This window comes from Bombyx mori, chromosome 5, assembly GCF_030269925.1.
Source record: "Bombyx mori chromosome 5, ASM3026992v2".
Lineage (NCBI taxonomy): Eukaryota > Metazoa > Arthropoda > Insecta > Lepidoptera > Bombycidae > Bombyx > Bombyx mori.
In genome coordinates, this window is record NC_085111.1 from 9,832,960 (window position 1) to 9,849,812 (window position 16,853).

At 36.6% G+C, this 16,853-nt stretch overlaps 1 protein-coding gene across 7 annotated transcripts in view; it reads left to right on the top strand.

Annotated features, from left to right (window-relative positions):
* The window catches only part of LOC101740332 (protein grainyhead), a 129,785-nt gene that overhangs the window by 67,706 nt on the left and 45,226 nt on the right, over positions 1 to 16,853 (top strand). For all 7 annotated transcript variants that reach the window (XM_012693851.4, XM_012693853.4, XM_012693852.4 and 4 more), the window contains exon 3: positions 9,068 to 9,286. In XM_012693851.4, the coding sequence (XP_012549305.2) occupies positions 9,068 to 9,286 (219 nt within the window). The remainder of the gene's footprint in view (positions 1 to 9,067; positions 9,287 to 16,853) is intronic.

The following is a 16,853-nucleotide window of genomic DNA, read 5'->3' on the forward strand; positions in this document are numbered from 1 at the left end:
TTATTGCACTTGCTGGCTGACAAGCATGGTTATCATCGCCCATGGACGTCAGCAATGCCAGGAGCAGACCAAGCCGTTGCCTACCGTAACTTATAGCAACTGACAACGTTACGTGAAAGTATCTGCCAGACGCACCCTACATTTCTTTGAGGTCGAGTATCCCGTCAGTAATCTGATTTCTAATTTGTATTACGTTAAGCTTTTTACACAACAGCTTTTATTAGTGTTGCGGTGGGAAAAGAAAATTTAAGTAATTTTGAAATGAGTAGTAGACGTACCTGCCAACTCCGAGTTTTGTAGGTTGCAGAATCCGGGAAACGTGACTATTGAGATGAAGCATGCGGTGGGTGCGCGGCTCGGTGAATCTAGAATAACCCCTCGAGGTTACTGGAATAGGTAGGAAAAAAAGAAAAAAAAAACGAACGCATTGCGGTCGACGAGGGTATTTTCGAGTAAATGGCCATGCGATAGGGTCGATGGCCGGGCGTGAGTAGACAAGTTTTTTAACTACCCTTATCAAAAAGAAGCACATTGAAATATTCCAAACACTGTTGTTTTTTAGTGTTATCGTATTTGGATTAACCAGCAGCATTACTTGTCAGCAACAATTTATTATTTAAACTGTTTTTATGCATCTAGTTCTACAATATGTATCGAATTTATAGACGAAAAAAAAAAACTATCGTTCGATAGTAAATTGATTACATGCATGCTGTTTTTATGACATGAGTTGTCTAAATTTAACGTAAGCTACCCAAATATTTATTGTGTTATCAATATAAAAATATGAACATTTACGTTATGGTGTGGTTGAGTATACATTATGAATTTATTATCACTCCAAAGATTAAGCACGGCAATAATTCTATGCCAGCATTACTTTAACTAATAACGGAAACTGAATGCAAATACAAATGCTGGTAATTATCCGTTTTGCGGCATAACTATAAACATTATGATATAAAATGTAATCACATTTTATAGTCTTAATGTACTTGTAAAATTATTCAAGTTGAAATAAGCTGATTGTACAAACGAAATAATTCGTACGCTTTCAACTATTTTACAAAATTTAATTGCTATCAAAGGACCAAAAGATCTCAGTTGATAATAGTACTTACGGGTATTTATCGGAATGCACAATCTACAGTACTTGTTGTGGAGCGTATTGTGAGTCGTTTTTTAATTTACCTGTAGTCTCAGTTCTTACGTTTCTCTCAGAGCACCCACTCTGCTATAACGGAATGCGTTCCGAGACTGATTTATCATGGACATCCACCGAACCTATCCGATTTGCATTTAGATAGCGTGGCAACGGTTGGCGCGACCGAACGGCGATCGTTTGACTCTATCGCACGTAAATTAACTTTAAAATTATTATCTTCCAGCAAAGAAGTAAAAAAAAGCATTATCTCCGCGCTCGAAACTTCAATAACACAAGCTGCAATCAAAGGATCGTATTACGAATTTTGATGATGCCTTATGTGACCGCTAAAACATGTCAGTATTAGCATAAGGTGGTGCGATTCTAATAAATTTAGTTATAAGTATGCTTCAAATATTATTTTGTCTCTTCGAAAAGTAGTTACAACAATTAAGTAACGAATAAAAGACTAAAACTTTCTACCGGAAGGAATAAATTAGAATATCTGTTGTAATTAATCATGCGGATTGTGGCACTTGTTATTCTAACAAAAGTTAGCAACGTAAGTACTGTTATTAGTTGGACTATGTCTCGGCGTGTTGCTGACCATGCCGACCGGCTGCACTCCTGGCTGCCGTAAATTATCGACCTCCGCAATTAGTAGGCGCCGATTTGGCGCATTATACACTTCCAACAGTCGACTAATACAGAGCTAGGGAACAGTCGCCTCATTATCGCATTAGGCTGTTTGATATCAATTCGCTAACAATAGTGTATTTCTAAGTAGAGAAATAATTTAATACCAAACCAATTACGAATTATTTTCTGATTATCAATAAACAACTGCATACTATATTAGATACTAATAAGTTACATGTTTTGCGTATAATCATTTTTATTATACCAAATAAGAAGTACACAAAATAAAAATGATCGTTGATAATGAATAATTCAATCAGTCAACATGTTAATATACTCTAGTTGATTTTAATAAAAGCCATCAAATAGTCATTATTTTAATTGTGTTATAAAATTATAACTTAAATTGCAGATTCCAGAGCGCGGCTTGTTCTATCAAGAGAGTTTTTAATCTTTGCGTCAAACAGATGTTATCCACATAACAAACTAAACTACATCCAGGCGTAAAAGGAAGGAGAATACGCCCCTAATTGCGATATATCCAAGAGTATCTCCTACAATATGTAAATAAGGTAGTGAGGTAATTAAAAGCTTATCTCGCGCCCTGCCATCGCGGTCTCGCTGATTGCTTCGTAAAATGATTGACGTGCTATTTTAACAGCGCCGCGATAATGAAAACGTTTCTGTACAGTTTAATCCACACTTTATTTGTTGTCGACCATTACTATTTGCACAGGATAATTGATCGCGTTCTCACAATTGTCAGTCGGTTGACGAGAAGCGTGAAACTTTTTAAGAGACCGCTGTGGACCGCGGCGGCGCCTTCTTCTGACCGCTCGGACATACTCGCACTCTGTATTAATAATTTTGTTTGCGCTTTTTTACGTAAGGTTCTCGATGAATTATCTTAATACGACAAATATTTACTCTCGCTTAACAAAGCTTATTGACTTGTCCGTATGTGTAGGGATTTCTTAATCGTTTTGTACACTTTTAAACCATGTTGTTAGAACGGTTTTTTTTTTAAATCTGGCAAATGGTTTCGTTTACATAGCGGTATGCGTTTCTGCGTTTCAACTTGTTTAAGTTCTAGAAAAATAGTTTTGGTAAGTAATATTGAATTATATCCTTGATAGTCTTGAGGTTCCTTTGTCTCTTGTGATAAGATATTGGAATTTCGTGACCACGTTGAGGCATGACTTGTGTAAACTTTAATTATACCAGCCGAAGCACAAGATAATCGAAAATAAATCAAATGATATTATCCATAGTGCCAAGCCCAACCTGTTTATTTCACGTAAACGGCGGTGGCGAGGTATTGTACACCCGCGCACCCGACGTCGCTCCTAATTTATACCTTCATGCTTATTAAAGACATCAACCGAATCCATCGGAAACTATAACGTAGCAAAGTTTTTACTGTCCTCGCCCTAAAGAATAGCAAATTCATTTATAGTGTCGTTTGTAACGTTTTTTATTTGTAAACTTTATGAAATTTATAGGTACGGTTTCTTTGTTCGGAGTTTCGTTCTGTGAGTTTCGCGTTTAGCACACAATCGAGGACATTAACATTTCCATTGAAACGTGCAGACTTTAATCAGCCGATACAAGCCCCTCAATCCAAACTCGACTCGACGATAACGCTGCAGAGAAAATTTAGATTTATAGTCCTTATATTTCCATAAAAATAAAACCATCTAAAATATTGTATGTTCCATGTATTCTCATTATACTACTTTCTGATTTATAGAGGGATCTATTTTTGTGAAATATCGAGTGTCATAGTCTCAACGGACAGGACCACACACGGTCATTCAAATTAGAAAAGTCATACGAAACGGAAACGATGCATTTATTGAAGTTTTAGTGAGTATCGTTCGCCGCGGGCGTTCCTTCGTTCTAAACTCGTAATTCTTCTGATAAGACACTTGACGCGAGCCTAGACAGAGCTCGATGCGTGCAACTTCGATTATATATTTCATATTGATTTGTAGTGAAACGAAAACATTAAATTTGTTCATTTCGAATACTGTGCGTTAAATTGATTAGTTAAATAACTACGTGGTTTTGTGTAGGTACCATTCAAAATGTACAGAATTACATTATTTTGTATATGGTAAGATAATAACTTTAAAAAGTTGAAATTGTTGTTTATTATATTAAATGGCGGTTAAAGATAATTTGTTTTAAAATGATCAATGATAAGTGCTTCGAAGTTTTTTGTGGTGATTGCTCCGTGGAATAATTGCGAGGACGCTTATTATTAAAACTGGTCCGGCGTTTAGTCTCACCGTCCAACATGACTCTATTCATTCATTTAATGTTATAATAATATGATCAAGTTAGTATTTTATCCACGACATGATTAAAAACACTTTTATCGTTTAATTTCACGTATGTAGGTATGTATACCGTTTTCATTTTGCTATCTTTTACCGATGTTACGAATATTCATTTGTTTTTCTAGGGTATTCAAATAATACTATAAACTTCTTTTCATTTAGTATCTTTATTTTTTTTAACAGAAAATAACCTTTATCGTCGTGCTACTTGAGAATTAATACGCTAGCGATGTTTTTTTATGGTTGTAACCTACAAAAAAATTCAATAACCACTGAATCGGACAAAGATATCGCGCATACGAACGCGTATACATAATACAAAGAGCACTTCGCACGAACCGGAGTTAGCGACACATTCATGCGTCACCCAGACCTTATTGCCGAGTGTCACTCAATGGTCAACCAACGCTTTTAAAGAAAAAAAAAATCAATAAAATTTACGTCCCTTTATGAAATTTTATATTCACATCAAACGTCAATTTTTAAATAGTGACATTAACGAGTCTAGGACGGCATGTCGATCATAAGCAGACCGCTGGAGATGTGATCCCGATTATTTTAATTATAAATTCTATAGCCCGTGAGATTCACGCTACTTAGCATTCAACGAACACATGTGTTAATACTTGCGTATATTATAAACTATATCTATCTCTCTCTTTCTTATATTATATCAAAATGTGTAAATAGTATAAACTGTTTCTGTTGTCCTTGCAATTAATAGGAAAGTTGACTGGAAATTTAGATTTAGATATGAACCCCAAGAAAGATGACGAAATAAGAGGTAATAATATCCAGGTGGCCAGGGCTGTTCTATCTCTATAATCTAATTAATAGCTGAACATAATACTGAACATAAAACTTGCTGGTGATGTTGTCATCTTAACCTTGTCCATCATACGGATGTACAGTAGTTTTAAGAATCATAGTTATCATTCTTTGTTAATATATTAAATAAAATAAAAAAGTAACAGACTTTGACCGAGTAGAAACTTATACTCGATTTTTACATTATAGCCTTTATTTTTACAAATGTACATTAACAAATGTAGTACATTGTACGTCGCGGATCGTTAATTTAAATTTGGGACAGGTATTTGATAGTATTAAAAGCCACGTAAGAAATGTCTAAAGACTTAACTTTCTCATATTTACAGACCAGGCAAAGCTTCCATCTTTAATCTGCGTGGGCGCATGTTTCTAAGAAGACATATCTCGCCTACCATACGTAATGCTGCAAAAAAAACCTAAGTAATGCTGACCATACTTTTACGGTGAAGAACTCCGTAAATGAATCATCGCATATGCGTTTCTCGTCAGAGTTCGATGCAAAAAGGGTTTTGTCGAAAATGTTCTTGTCTGCGATGCTCGGCAGCGAGGTGCCCGTTGTTGTCTGTACTCATCCCTTATTTATTTATACTGGTATGAAGAATGTGTACTTTTTGCGTAGCTGACAACGTCCAGCGCTGCCACGAACCGAGCCAGTGAATTCTTTAATTGACAAAATGTAGCAGCGTTGCATTCCAAGTCAAACTTCAACGTTCGTACACAAAAACAACACTAATAATGAATTGGTGAATGACTCCAAAAGTATTTGATTCAAAATGGCGACGTTTATGTAACAACAATCAACATTTAAATTAGTTTGTTCCTATTTTTTGTCAATAAGATTCAAACTAGCAGAAAAGCAAATGGCCAAATCGCCACTTGAAATTATGTTGGTAGGTTATTTACATTTGTTGGTTTTTGCAAAAATAAATCGTGAATATAGCCCAATCATTTATAATGAATGTAAATAGATAGGAAAGCTCATGAATTTCAGTTCGTGACCTTGTATTATATTATATCACTAGCCGCTCATTATCATCAAAAATGCACTTCTGTTTGATTTAATTTGAAATTAAAACTATTTTCATAAATTCAACAAAGTTACTCTCACAACCTTAGGTTTCTCTTATCATTGAAGATAAAACATGCGTGGTTCTACCCCGCAACCGGACTTTCCCTTCAGTTAAAGTACGGGCCGCACCTGTCGGGTGAAAGAGGTGAAGTTGCATAGCCAGTTTCGTAGTTAATACGTGATTCAATACATTTTGCAGTGCGTCGTAAGACTCATATGGATACTTATGTACATGAGTTTATAGCGATCTTTGCGATTTTAACCGATGTTGAAGAAGAAAAAAAAGAGTACTATTATTAACTATTTGTATGTTATCATTGGGCTTCGACAGCCCCATCATTACCATACATTTTATGTGGTGGCAATATTGTGGGTTCATATCTGTTATGAAATGTATGTGGATCATATATATAAAAAAAACGACGAATTCAAAACGATGAAAAGTTAAAAGGCTTAGCTAATGTTATCTTACAAAGGATGACTTTGAAACGAAGTAACTTCAGCCCAAAACACTGCTCTATACTATCTATAAATAAACATTTTACCAGTGATCGTAAGTTCCACAGATTATTATTTTAGATGTTTTTTTTTAATCCGAACAAAAAGGATGCTCGCATTCAAAATGTGTACTTGGTACTACATCGAGCATTTCAATCGCGAACACAATTTACAGCATTTTGCAGAACTCACTTTTAAAAAAAATATTTTATTTCGAATTCTACCTAAGCCGTCTTCTAATTTTAAATTGACAAGGAAATTGATTGGCCCTTTTATCGTTTGGCATGTAGTTTTTTTTTTTTTAGTTAAGAGATTAATTATGAGACCGACGGCGAGATCCAACGACCAAAGAGGATATGAACAAGGCAGGCGGGCACACGCAATACACGCCGTATCAGACGTGTATGCCGCTCCGTTACGACACCTACACCAAATTTTTCCACATGCCCGAGCAGCAGATAAGCGGCAAACGACGCCAACGTGTTATTTATTAACGAACCGAATGATCGATAGTTGGACGCGTCACCAGACGTGGACGTCAACCGGCGTGGTCTTTCGAAACTCTCCGCGCTACACTGACCATCGACGTGTACACTCATTTCAATCTATATTTTTTTTCTTTTTTTTTCCTTTGTAGCCAGACGACAATTAACATTTCGCCTCTTTTTAATGCACAATATGAAAACGACACTGATCCGTTTAGATTTGAATCGCGTAAGTTCGAATCGATTAAGCCGTTCGTTGCAATTTAATTTAATTACTCTACATGTATAGGATCTACATTTATGATTTAATTAAAACAGTTGTTTCATAAACATCAATCGTATAGTAATTGCGTAATTGGTTAATCTGGCTTATTGAAAATGTTTTGTTACAACTTATAAATACATAATTAAATCACCTACGTCCGGTGTGTTTTAATGAAAATAATTAATTAGCATTCATTTCTAAACGAGTTGAATTTTTGGGACAAAATAAAATTAATGGTATTAGAAATAACAAAAATTTCGCCGTGTCTAACATATTGTTTGTGTAGCCGTGAATCCCTCAACCCTTCTCTGTGCGATTCGATTCGCTTCAGAGCGTGTCACAGAGCCGTGTCAGCTGTGTGACACTTTCTAATCTCTTGATACAGTAGAACAAACAATTACGAAGAACGGACAATTGCGAAATCCATTTAGGATCAAACCATTGTCAGTATAGATAATTCAATTCAATTAATGTCTATAAATGTACCATTTGACAGATTCGTTCTTCACTTGATTACATAATGCACGACGCTCTGATTATTATTCGATACCGTTACCTCTAAAGTCATGGATCAGGTTATTAATGTAAACAAGCCGGTATGTTTACATGTATCGATTCGAAGCGAACGTGATGGGAAACGGCCAGAAATTCGAGGTTCAGCCACACAGGGCAGGTTAGACCAGTCCCGATGGCCTCACAAGGACCCCAGCAAACCTGTTAGATTCGTTGCACGATTTTTACGTGCGCACCTACCGGAATCTCATTCACGTGGTGCACCCGCGCCGCCCGGCCCCCGTCTCTTCGGCTTGCCAACTAACTCGTCAAATGACTCACGCATCGGCTGGTTAAATGCCAGAAGCTGGCTTTTCCAGTTCGCCACCACACTTAGTATATTCTATTAGCTCTCGAGAGCTACTTCAAGTAATCCGAATAGATTCGAGGCTAAGCATTTTGTTGTAGTCTTCTTTTTATAGGTTACTTGATCATTTTAAACGAAACCGCATACTATTAGTTCAACATAAAAATACTTATGTAATTGTGTAATATTAAATAAGTGTATCAATTGAATGGGTTTCCCAAACCTGTCTTCCAATTGAATGATTTTGCGGAATAGCTTGTATATTTTACTACGACACAATGAACCTATCAAACATCAGGAACAGGAATCAGGTAGAACTACTATCCGGTCAAACCCGTCCGACGCGTGCTTCCACCATTTTTTATTTATTTGTCTGCAACGTCGGATACCGCTGGGCGTGACGTCATACGACCTAAACTGGTTAGCGAGGGAGCAGGGATTTGCCTCGTATCCTTCCGGTTCTGGGAGTGGTTCGGACCTGTTCTACTTCAGGTTGCACCACACCAGGCGATCCAGCTCGTATGACGTGTCAGCCAGTGCACCACAGAAATCTTATCGTATCAGTCTGTGTGAACAGGCTTACGATATCGTTAGGTCGTCAAGCAAACTGCTTATGTTTATACGGCACCGAGCATTGGCTCAGCTGACTCATTCCTCTATGTGCGCTACAATTAGCGAATGCGCCGTCATATAATACGACAATCGGTATGAGTGCCATCAAAGGTCAGTATCCGTACCGAAATGGTCACGCCTAATAACTGGTTCGTAAGTTGTAGCGGACTTATAAAACTACACGCCCGATATACCTGTATTTTACGTTGTGTTTACACATATGAGATGATGACTTGAATGAAACATAAGCATAGCAGACGAAATGCGTCGTTCAACATGTACATACGTTCATGTTAGCTAACAAATGTTTTTTTTGCCCTCAGGAGACGCAAAGAGGTGATGGAAGTAGGCGGAGAGACATGGCGCGCGTATTATTCCAGCGGGGCGGATCACCCGCTGAGCGCGGCTACGTCGGCCGTGCTTGGCGTCTCAGATGATCAACAGCCTCAGCCGCTTGTCGCTGATTATTACAAGCTTCCTCCACTCGGACAAGATACCCATCTGCATCTCCACAAGGATGCTAAACTTGTTGATGTCTGGCCGTGAGTATTATCTACCTCCTGCACTACTTAGTCAGCATATTATTTATAGTTTAATTTTAACATATTGTTCGGTTAATTGTCATTCGGTAATTTTAATTTCATTTATCATATGAAACAATAAACCTCAACATTGACAACCAGTTTAACTTGATATACATTTAAACCATGCAGGTACGAACTTTTACCTGACACTTAGACAAAGATTTTGATTAGCAGTAATACATTGTTGTTTTGGTTAAGTTTTAGCTAGGTGGATGAACGAGCTTTGTTCACCTGATGTTAGGTAGCTACCAGAGCCTATAGATATCTCATGAGGTCTAAATATCAGTTGTATTGTATAGTTTCTAGCCGAAAAACAATGAAGGCGTATCATACTCAGAGAATGCTGCTGCTTCGGTGATTCCCTTAGTGTCCTTTTACGAAACCCACGAGACGATAACGGATATTCTAAACACCATACAGCCAAATTATGTCAAGCCCGAAATCATAAGGAAAATAGTATTCAAGCGTAACAAAACGCATTTTGTTTTGGTTTCTTAACTTACTTTCAAGAAGATAAAAAAAATGTACATGTTTGTCGATTTATAAACACGAACGAAGTTTGTTAGTCTACATTTATTGAAAGAAGAAATTACTCACAAAATTTTACGAGTGTTTTTTTTTTCTATTCGAAAGTGAACGTATCGTTAGTGTATCGAATCATAAATGCAAATTTCCGAGTATCGATTTTCGACTAAACATTTAAACGTGGAATCAATCAGAAAACAATCGCGGAAAATCAATCCTCGATTCTCACGGCCGTAGATCAAATCGAACGTTCGTGTATCGATGCAATTATCATTATAATCGCCGAATTTCGAGGCACGGTGAATACCGAATGAATTTGCGTAAAATTTATATGTAAACTATGATAATGTGTGCAACGGTGTTTTTGTGCGCGCTCACATGTCTGCAGACAGGGTTGTGCGCGACTCTCACGGACGAATAAACTGAGACAAGACGCCGCGTGGCTTCCGGCCCCAACGAAAGGTGTAAGAATAACAAATAATAAAAATGTTAATGTTCCACTCAATAAATCATAGACTCTCATTTGAATACGCACGGTAAGATTAACAGTTCGCAACTGCGAAAACACCCCGCTCCTGCTTCTGAATATCATTTAAATTAGCATATCCTTCTTGGGACTTGGGTAGGTATAGTTATGAATAAGTACAGATAGGATAGCGAGTTATAAGGATTTATGAATTTCGTTAGCAGTATTGAGAGATTTTTCGGTATTAATGTGTATTAATCGTTAATTTCGAGCTAAAGCCATTTCAGACTTTCATAGTATTAGTATTTTGTTTCCTATCTGTATTTTAAGTAAAGTAAAAATAAATTCACCATGAATAAATTAGTAGACAATATCAACGCCGCGACGTATTCTCATAGAAAAGGACCCTTATCAAATTATAGTCCGGTCTTTGAAAGAGGTTGTTAACAGCATCCTTTGAATGGCGACGTAGAAATGAGCAAGCGCTGCGACACATTTTTAATACAAGGAGTGCATAATGTTAACTTAACCCCATACAAACCATTTAAACTTTTATGGAGTTTTTATTGTACACCATAAACACTAGTTAGAGAGGAAACTTGTTTGAATCCATGAAAATGTAAATCGCGTGTTAGCGCTTACACACTTGACACCTATAAAATTCGGAGAATATATTAAATGGGAATTATGTGTAGATGTATGTACGTTGTACTACATTTAGTATTTTTATGTTTTTTTTTCATTAAGGATCAAAGTAAAGTGACAGTTTTAATTACTAAAATGACAGTTTTGGTTTTCCGAAAACAACGTAACCATTCCCGTCGAATTATTTATTAGTAATGTGATGCAATCGTGGTAGGTTCCAACAATCAAACAGCATAGCAACTGGATAGTTTGTACGACCGAAACAAATGAATATTCGGGAATGTGTCGACGCGGGCCGATCCATTCCGCCCGTCATGTTCGTCACTGTTTACGGGAGTGCATAAATACAAATAATGACAATAGACGGATGTGGATGGAAGCGGATCACATTGACAAGGACGCCCAGGACTTGTCTCGAGTCATTGTCGGCACGCGTCCCACGCGCCCAGTTCAACGCGCCGCTATTGCTCATTCATACATTCAAAATTATAACGAATACCAAGTCTCGCCCGCACCCATCCGCGCGCTTCGCCTCTCCGAGTCTGTTTGTATGCTAATCGTTCGACGCCAGTGCATCGTCAGGTTTGACGCGAATGTATTTGTTGTCTAAATCGCTCTTAATATTTGAATTGAATGCACGATAGATGTAGAAATGAACTAGTTCCGTCTGTATTCCTCTGCGATCGTTCATGTAGGTGTTAAGAGTTTCGTAAGCACATTGCGTGCAGTCACGAGAGCGCGCAGCTAATCTTTCCTATCGTAAATACCTAATATTTGTTCTCGAGTAACATTCAATAACCTGGTATCTTATTTTGAAAACATTATATTTTAGACTTTCTTAGTAGAGTCTTCTTAGTTGAAACGCTTTGGCTATAAACATTAATATTAGTCGATGAGCGTAGAACAGTAATGGTAAGATTAGCATAGAAACGCGCGACTGGATGCCTCAGGGAGGGCCTCGCCCTCTTGACCCTGTCGTTCGCACTCGCCACAGTAACGGGAAGTCGATTTCACCAACTCCACACTTACATATTATTATATTCTCATGGGCAGAATTACTTTACAACGTAGATAATTATAAACATCGTTTAGTACAGCAAAAACAGAACTTATAAGTAATATAAAAGTACTTATTCAGATGGGATTTTATACTGTTTATAATTTTTATTTTAAATTTAAACTACGATTAATGGCTGCTCCTTATATCGTCACAGTTGCTTAACAGAACCCTGAAACCGTGTGACCCATTTAAGAGTAAAACCGGTTTCCTCTTGAAGATCGTCGTCATTGTTCATGGTATAACATTTAATTCCATTCAATTCCTTTTGTAACGAACCCTCTTGCGAAGATAATGTATAAAAAGATAGGAACGTCGTTATGTCCCTGACGGTCGTGGTCATCGCGTTACTATTAAACGGGGCTTGACCATTCATTCTTGACCACCCTTTATCATGCGAACGTTTTTATTGAAACGGTTAAAAGAAATTCAGTTACCTACAATACGCGAAAATAGTCCAGGTGCATATGATTATTGTGATACGCCATTAAAATTACAAGTAGTTTTATTTAAGTAGACAACGGGAAATTATTGTTCTAGCTAAAGTACGTAATAATTAATCTTTAATTCGAACTACATGGGCAAATGGTGAGATCGTTTTGAATTGAAATTTTTCGATAATGTATTAGTTCCGTGAGAAAAGTAGCAATAAACCTACATTTAGACGAATGATATATTCAGATGGAATTGAATTACGTTGCTCGCATCCGCTGCAAGCGCCTCCTTAGTTTCATTTATAGCGCGGTAGATTGTAATCTATTCGTCAAGCGGTGGATAATAAAATGTCGCTGCCTTTAATTTTGATAATGATGCCAATCACTGCCGTCATATATTTTTAGTTTTATTGAGCTATTGGACATGTATTTATAAAATTATCCTTTGATTTTGGTTTCTTTTTTATTAGATGTTAAAACAGAAGAAGTTCTGTCCAGCTGAATACTTTTCAAAATAAGCACTCTTTAATTGAAGAGATCAACAAATCTCGACTCATATTCAGGAAATACATAATCAAATAAACGAACCTAATGAATCCTCTTTATGTTAGATGTACTGTTTTGATTTGTCGACTAGAGAAAAAGAATAAGAATAATTGAAATGATCGTCTTTGTGATTCATAAGAGGTATTTCGATAGTTGCATTGAATACACCACTATCGTAAGTTCAAACGAGGGTTCGACGCACCCTCGGCTCTCGACGTATTGTCAAGATCTCGTCATGTGTGAAAGGGTGTTAAGTAAACATTGCAAATAATTATTATGGCAATTGCATCCCGGTATCCGACTGATCCAGCTTTGATAAGAATATTATATTTACATGTTAAGCGCAACACACTGTTGCTAGAAAAAGATTCTCATTTATATCTCACATCAAACTCTCTGTTATGCTAATGCAGTGCAACATGATATCAGATTAGAAGTTTAGAATTTTTAGTTACCAACCCGATTCGATTTTGAAGCATTTGAGCATATTACTATAGAATTTGTTTAAGGAAAATTATACGCGCTTCCGTTAAGTATAATTAAAATGTATTTCGCGTTACTAAAGTATAACGCGAACACTATTTTGATTACTCTATAAAACCCATTTTGGGGATACATTAAATGGTTAGTTAAGATATTTAATTTGTTGTGGTATATCTCGGAGGGCAAGCGCGGCGTGGGCAGAACACCAGCCAGATGGTCAGATCTAGCAAGAGAAGCACTTGGTGGTAGTCTGTACCATGCAGTCTATGCCACCCATGATCGAGCACAGTGGAAGAACGTCACATGTGGTCGCGATCCTCAGTAGTGAGGGAACGATATAGAAGAAGAAGAGATATCTCGGGTGTTCGTGTAGTATAATACCGGCAGGGCTGGAGGCATTTCAGCTGTCAGCCGAAATGGCTTTGTATACGTTTTTGTAGGCGCCAACAATGAGCGACAAGCAAACATGTATTGTACAGAGTGCTTATGAATAACGTTATTTGTGCAAGCTCGCCGTAAGCGCACTCAGTATGTATTTATACGTCTACAACATTAGCATACTTTGCGAGACATTATTTGTTATTTTTTTTTTATTTATTGCTTAGATGGGTGGACGAGCTCACAGCCCACCTGATATTAAGTGGTTACTGGAGCCCATAGACATCTACAACGTAAATACGCCACCCACCTTGAGATATAAGTTCTAAGGTCTCAGTATAGTTACAACGGCTGCCCCACCCTTCAAACCGAAACGCATTACTGCTTCACGGCAGAAATAGGCGGTGGTACCTACCCGTACGGACTCACAAGAGGTCCTACCACCAGTAACATTAAACTTTAAAAAGATATTTTGATCGGTTTTTGCATAGCTCAACACAGAACGCCTATGATGACAAATTTGCTTCTAATTTAGCTACAAGTGGTTTTGGTTCAACAGTTGCCACCAAGATATTCAGTAACGGTATAATTAAATAAAAACAGACAGATGCGTGTTTGCATGTGAATTATATTTAAACTTAATAAAATGGTGTTGATTACGAATAAAAAGGATTGCAAGGACAGGCGAGTTGAGCACGCGGGAGGTCCGGCGTCTCATGAGTTTTGTATATGAAATAGTGCCAACAGTCAGAAGAATCTCTTATCTAAAATAAACATCAGTGCGTCAATGAAACATGCTTTCAATTATCATAAATCGACGAGCACTGACATCGAACGACGAAGCCGCGCCCAGTACAGCTTGCTGAATTGCCTTTCCCCGCTAATGTATTTAATAAATATTTTTTACACGCAAGAGTCATTTCTTACGCTCGCTAATTGTAACTATTAATTTTTTAATAAGCTACGTTATCTACAAAGCCATTAAAACGGAAATTTTTCAACATTAGTCAAACCTATTTAGTGATTAATTCAAATTTTGTAAGAAGCAATAAAACTATTTTGTATTGAAAAATCTTGTTTGTGTTCTAGTGATTTTTTGTTTAATCGTTTTTAACAGATTAGTTATTTCCTTCAAACTATGAGTCAAGCTGTGAGTATTCGACTCTATAGGTAATTTTATGTTCCATATTATGAGTATGATATCACATACCTAAATCAAACACTCACACAAAGACATGTATTTAATGTGTGGAAATTTTCAATTGTATGGTTATGTAACGGTACGGGAAAACAGAATACTATGAACGAAAAATATTTTGATTGCTATTCACTTATGAAAATTAGTCGGCCAATCGGCAGTTTTCGTAAAATTCCATGTTCTTGCAGCCGAAAGTCGCATTATTCTTCTTCTACTACTACTACTACTATATAAACTGGTAGTATTGGAAAAACATATAGAAATAATGATGATCATCTTTCATGTTTTATTTTTATATTTAATATTTCATTGTAACTTCATATAATCGTAGCTCGTTTTCCGGAAATGAACTTTACAAACAGTAGGTACAAGTTTTTTTCTTTTTTTAAATCGTATATTTTTTCCTTAACCTTATTAAACAGAAGTGTCTTGTACAATGATAATGTTTACTAACAAAAGGTTGCCATACGATGTTCAGGTATATCTCACCCTAAATCATCGCTTTATTATTTTTATTTGCTTGTTTGTTCAAGCGACGGATACTCTAAAACTACTGAATATGAAAAATATGAATATGAATAAAACTACTGAATTTCAATGTTGTCAACTTTATGGTATTAGGCATACCTAGTAACTAACATTGATACTTGAAATGAGAGCTTACCATTAAATTTGTTGTGGTATCGCTTGATTAGAAACAATAATGTCTCTTGTACAATTTTGTCTCTATCATAGCGAGTCAAACATGTACGACGGTTAAGACGTATTATGTTATTTTAAAATACTTTTTATCACGAAAAGACTAGTATTTTAACGTGATCCTCTACGGAACAAACAAGAAAAGGAAAAATTGAACATTTGCGAGCGGGTGCACCGAAAGACCTATTTCGTAGACTTTTTTGCAAATCAAGAGATATCTTTGTAACCAATTAAAAATGTAACTAACTGTAAGTATGACTTTACTTAAAATAAGAGCTTATAATGCATTGGTATATCGTGTAAATGCATTGGTTTATCGTGTACGCTATATAAAAATACACGGACAGTTTTTTAAAAGCGTTTTCCTGTAACCATAACGGTTATTTTAATAGCTAATGCCCCAAAATTTCCAAATTGCATCATAAAGCTAACAATACTATAAAACTCTAATAAGTTTTCTAATTGTTTTATAATTGTAACGAAATGTATTATTCCTAATGGTAGACGAATGCTCTTTATAAATGTTTGGGCGCCGAACGAAATGGTACCGTTTGTTGGAGACCTATACATAATAATCAGAATTTCACTGGTTATTTTCAACTGTGACACGTTTTTTGTGAAAAAAGTTAAATAAAGAGAAATATTAGTTAAAAAAAGACGGAAATTATAAGAGGTAGGTGATTAAACTTTTTAAACTTTAATTAAAACAAAACTATATCTCGATAGATCGGATCTAGTTTTTGCAAAATTTGCTGTATGAAACACATATTATCTTACGTATTATACTACTAATGTTAGTCCACAGACAACTACTGCTAGACATAGGTTTCCCTCTTTCAAGACTCGCCACAAAGACCAGTCCTACGTTGTCTGAGTGCTCTGAGGAATTGTTCGAGATGATACCGACATCTCGTTTTTACCATCGCACCGCCCGCCACCGGAGTAGAGTTCATCCATACTACCTGGAGCCACTGCGGTCATCCACAGTGCGTTTTCAGAAGTCTTTTTTGCCACGCACCATCCGGCTATGGAATGAGCTCCCCTCCACGGTGTTTCCCGAGCGCTATGATATGTCTTTCTTCAAACGAGGCTTG